The sequence below is a fragment of the Pundamilia nyererei genome, unplaced genomic scaffold, assembly GCF_000239375.1.
Source record: "Pundamilia nyererei isolate P.nyererei 1_Seehausen unplaced genomic scaffold, PunNye1.0 scaffold00117, whole genome shotgun sequence".
Classification (NCBI taxonomy): Eukaryota; Metazoa; Chordata; class Actinopteri; order Cichliformes; family Cichlidae; genus Pundamilia; species Pundamilia nyererei.
The window spans coordinates 130,176-135,398 of record NW_005187518.1 but is presented as its reverse complement, the minus strand read 5'-3'; the positions used below and the strand labels follow the sequence as shown (position 1 = coordinate 135,398).

The 5,223-nt window shown below is 37.2% G+C and overlaps 1 protein-coding gene across 1 annotated transcript; it reads left to right on the top strand.

The window, feature by feature from the left end:
- Positions 1–1,328: 1,328 nt before the first annotated feature.
- On the top strand, positions 1,329–3,612 carry gemin7 (gem (nuclear organelle) associated protein 7). Its single transcript, XM_005742080.2, has 2 exons — positions 1,329–1,437; positions 2,639–3,612. Exon 2 carries the CDS (start codon positions 2,660–2,662, stop codon positions 3,044–3,046), a length of 387 nt encoding a protein of 128 aa, XP_005742137.1. The 5' UTR covers positions 1,329–1,437; positions 2,639–2,659; the 3' UTR covers positions 3,047–3,612.
- Positions 3,613–5,223: the final 1,611 nt, after the last annotated feature.

The window sequence follows — 5,223 nt, the reverse complement described above, 5'->3', positions numbered from 1 at the left end:
CCCGCGCGGTCTTTTGCCACTCAGGTAACTTAACAATGTTATTGTTTGGCTTTTTTCTGTGTTTTATTTGTTCCTGAGAAAATCGGTTTGGCTGAGATTAAAGTTATAGTTTTTACACAGCTGAATAAACAAATAGAAAACTGATCAAACAGAAGTGTGAGATGGTAGAGAATTTACTCCAATGTCCTGTTATATTTAAGACAGCAAGGAGCAGACGGCTGAGTTTATTAGACACAGCTGGTGACGTAAATCTGAAGGCTAGACCGTCCTATTTCACAGCCTCGCACTTCCAGCCTTCTCAACCTGGCCTGAGTAGACTGCGAAGGCCGGGTCTCTGAAGGATGCCGCCCTTGAATTGAGACCCAGCAAAGGTAACAAGGAAATGGCACACAGGAGGGAGACACAGCTGAGCCTAATTAGACAAGACAATGGGGAAGCAAAACAGAATACATGACCTTCAAAGTAAAACAGGAAATACAACCGTCTTAAGGGCACAAACTTGAAACTACACAGGGGACACAGAGTACAAGGACCAAAACCTCTGAACTAGAAATACAAAACAGAAACCATCACACTAGCAGTCAAACCCCAGATAAAAACAAAGGTCTATAATAATATGAAAACCAACCCAGGACCGTGACACCTTATGTCTATCTATCTGGTTCACTTGAGCTCTGTTTTGCTACACTGTTTACTACACAGTGGCTGTGGGGCAAAACAAGCCCCAGGTGTTGTGAAAAGTTCAACTGGTAATTCATCTTATTTCATCTTTCAAAAGTATGTGCTTTCAAAATTTATGTTGCAACATAACAACGGACTAGTGAAAAGTTATATATATTGTTTACATCAGTGGCTACAAAATTTACTTATGCTCTGTGGGTGGATTTTTCAAATGTTTGCGACTACAGGTCCTGAAGAAAAATGCTACAATGAGCTTAAATGACAACAGAGGAGGTAATTTTCAGCAAACTAGCTTGTAGCATGACTTTGATTTCAGAAATGCTCTTCTGCTTATGTCGGATTTAATGAATGGTTATTTGACTTACCTTTGACACACTTTTAACAAGTTACTTTACTGTGTCTTTAAAAAGTAATTGTATTCAAAAACATTATTTTTAATGGTATTAACAGTTGCTTCTTGATATCTCTACATGTCCACCTTTATTATTATTATTATTATTATTATTATTATTATTATTATTATTATTATTATTATTGGTGTATAGAATAAAATATTTCAAAATTCACTTTTCAAATAAAAAAAAATTGCGAATATTATTTGCAAATTTGGCTCTTTGCTCTCACGTCCACTAGGGGGCGGTAATGCACATTTAAGCTGATTTATATGCGCAAATGAATCCGTCGAGGAAGAAACCGAACAACAAGGCCTGGGACTAGATAGCTGTTGCTAACGGTGCTAACACGAGAAAGCACACAGTAAGTAAAGGAAAGAGCATTTGTGCATTTTAATTCGATTGTTTCACTATGCTTTCTGGTCGTTTTGTGCGGTTATGTTGTGTCTAAATTAAACGGGATTGTAAACCAAGTGTCTGACTGTTAATGAAGTTCAGTTGATCATAAACTGGCCAATTTTACTTTTCTGGTAAATTTGCCTTATGTAGGTCAGCGTACATGAAACTTTTAGCTCACTGTAACATCTGCTCTGGATGAAACGATGATATAAATCGGGTTTTTTTTCGTGTGTATTAATAACGTAAATTTGAAGTGCATTTTTACAATGAAAAGTTCCAAATGTATTTAAGAAAGAAAGAAAGAAAGAGGGGGGCTGGAGAGAAAACAATAAAAAAAAAACTTAATGATAATGTGGATAACTTGTTATCAAAACCCTGAATGGCGCATCGAATATTTGCTTTAATCTTACAAAGGCACGCACAAAAGGAAAAACACAAAATATACTTTACAGTGATATGCAGCTGAGAATGGGATCAAATCATTTGTTAATCAGCAACTCTTAGCGAGCTATGAAAGGTTCGTTGATTTCAGTAAAGCTAAGAATGCACGACACTAAGGCGAGTGTTGTTGTTGGGTTTTTTGTTTGTTTGTTTTTTGCTTGTTTTTCTTATGTCTCCGTTATATCTCTCTTATCCGTGACATGCTGCTTTTAATTCTGCCCATGTCAAACATCTTTGACTGAAGACCAGTTCTCAAAAATCTGAACACGGATATGCGTAATTGACAGGATAAAGAGGGAAAAAAAGAATAACCACTTATACTTAGAATTGTTAAGATGTCATTTTGATCCCATAGAAATGAACTTAAAACAAACACATATGGTTTACATACATTTTGTAGCAGGATCTGTAACTATAGCGCTATAATTACATAACTGCTTTTATACCTGTTACTTAATGTAACTAATAAATAAATAAATAACTTTTCCATGATGATCCCCTTCACTTCATCTTAAATACGTCTTACATATAATAAGAAAAGTTAACTGACAATTTACAAGTGACAGTGAATGACTTTTTCATAATATTGTAGCTAATCTTGAACTGCAAGTAGATCTGTTTATTTTTAGTTTGCAGTTCAATCTTTTTTTGTGTGGTTGTGCTTGGAAAAGTTTTTCTTGAGCACATTTATTTTCCTGCTCCTGACTTTTATTTTCCTTTTGCAGGCTTTGGCAGAAGCAGTCAGCATGGCGACTCCAGTGCCCGTACTCCGCCTGCCCAAAGGACCTGACCCCAACAGCCGTGGATTTGACCCCAACTCGCCCCGCTTCATCGCTCTCTGCCGAACCTCCATTTCCTCCTCAGCAGCTTCAGATACCGACAGCGAGCAGCTGCAGAAAGAGCAGGATGCTCGATCTGTGCTGAGAGAGGGCTTCCTCCGGTGCTTGCTCTCCATGACCAACAAGAAGGTTCAGTTCCAGATGTACGAGAATGTGAAGGTGGAGGCCACATTTGGGGCATCAGATATTGACGTGCTGAACTTTCAGGTGTCTGACCTGCACACTCCCATTGGTGTGCAGAAAGAGGCTCTAATCAGATGTCAGGATGTGATATCATTCACCTTTGAGGTATAAACATGTTGCTTTTGTGTGTGCGGTGGACTGGATTATATGCTAGTGATTTGACTGCATTCAACAAGCAGTCCCACTGTTTCAACACAAGAGGGAGTCGCGTGCCTTTGTGTCAAGAGGTAGCCATCCAAACCTGATGGCAGAGTTTAGTGGTTGCTCCAGAGCTCAATGATACTCTCAAATATCAGAAGTGCCACTAGTGGTTTCATAATAAGTCAACAAATGCTTGAGGTAGAGGCTGTAACAGTCTGCAAAGTTAAAGAAGTGCAAAACTTCAAAGATGATGCAGCTTTTTGAGGTCAGTGAATCCTGCCAGATGTCACCTGACATTTAGCCTCAGTATCATGTTTATGAACAGGTTTCCTGTCTCAGTTAAACATCAGAGTTGGATATGTACAAACATGTTACTGCTGTACTGGTGCTGGAGTTGTGAAATTGCCTCATTCAATTTAACTGAATGTGGTATATAAATTATTGCATTTAAAAGAAACACTTTTGTATTCTCTGTGAAAGTGATCAGGACTGTGTGGCAAAATGTTATTTTTTGCAAAATAAAATGTTTAAAGAAATAACTGGTAAATATTCATGTTTAATGAAAAGCTCAATTTCAAAAGCCACTCTTGAATCGAGCTCTTTTCCTAAAGTGGGCTCATTAAACTCTTCCTTTTGGCATTGTGCAAAGGTCTTGAGGTACCTCCATTTCTTTATTATTTTTCTACAGAAATGGGAAGTATGTGTGATTTATTGAAATGTGTAAAAACATGCAGTTTAAATAAAGCAAACTTTTTGTACATTTACAGTACAAGCTTCAAGGTCAATATTTTGTAAGACAATCTTTATTCTTCAGCACATCCTGAGCTCTTAGACAGCTTTTTTGTAATTTCTTGAAGTAGTCTTCAGGAATAATTCTCTGGGCTTCTTGAAGGACATTCAAGAAGCTTTGGATGTTGTCTTCCTTGTGTTTCGTTCTCTCTTAAGATAATACACTGCTTCAGTAATGTTGGAGGATAATCCATGATGTCTTTCATTGTCTTTTTCTATCCAGCTATGCTTCTACTGCATTGGCAGCATGTTTGGGATGCTAAAAAGTAAAGCATTTTTCCAATCAGATACGTGGAATCTTGGTGGTATTCCACGGTTCTGATAGTACCTTTCAGTGTTCATTATTCCACCAATTTTGAAAAGCTTTTTAACACTGCTCCAAACCACACTAGACCCTCCACTGTGTTTTACAGATGGCTGGAAACCTCTTCCCTGACCTCGTCTAACTAAAAAAAAAAAAATCAAATGTGGATCACTCCATAGGACCTGTTGTCACTGTTTTTCAGTCCAGTCCTTGTCTACTTTGGCATTGCTCAGCCTGTTTCCCTTAAGAATGGCTTTTTGATGGCCACTCTCCCACTGAGACCATTTCTAATGAGACTTCAGTGAACAGGTTTTTTGTTTGTTTGTTTTCCCCCTTATTCTTAAGGACACAACTTTCGGATGTTATGTCCTTGGCTGTGTTGGCTGTAGTTTGTAATTTAGGTCTGACACTTGTCCTCCACTTGGTCAGTTTCCTCAATTTTTTTAAGATTGCACTGCACAGCGTGTCAAGATATGCCAGGTTCAGCTGATACCTCTTGTGGTGGAATTACATTGCTCGTGCAAAAATTCTCTTTTATGCCTGTCAGATTTTATTATCTTTGGTATTTAGCTTAATAATATAATAATGATAATGGTAATAATAATAACAGATTACTAGTAATTAATAATTCTTTAGATTAATCTAAAGAAAAGGAGCAAATTGTGGGGGATATTTTTAGGGACGGGTTTTTGTTTTTTTTGTTTTGTTTTTTCAACAACAGGCTGCTATTAACTGTCTGAACTGTTCAATTTAAAATGGATTCTTTGCCAAGTTGTCATTATCTGTAGACACAACACTGGTGCATTACTTGAGTTAGGTGCTTTTTATGTTTGGGTGATTCATAGGTCAGTGTTAAGTGACTTAAACATTCCTCTCAAAACAATAACAAAGCATTCCTCTGAAATGGTTGGCTATCTGGAAGCTATATATATATATATATATAATACTCTTTATGTTCTTAGCCCTGTGATGGACTGGTGTCATATTTAGTATGAGCCTAACCCTTAGTCACATTATACAGTACTACACAAAAGTGGGAGATATATAATATATA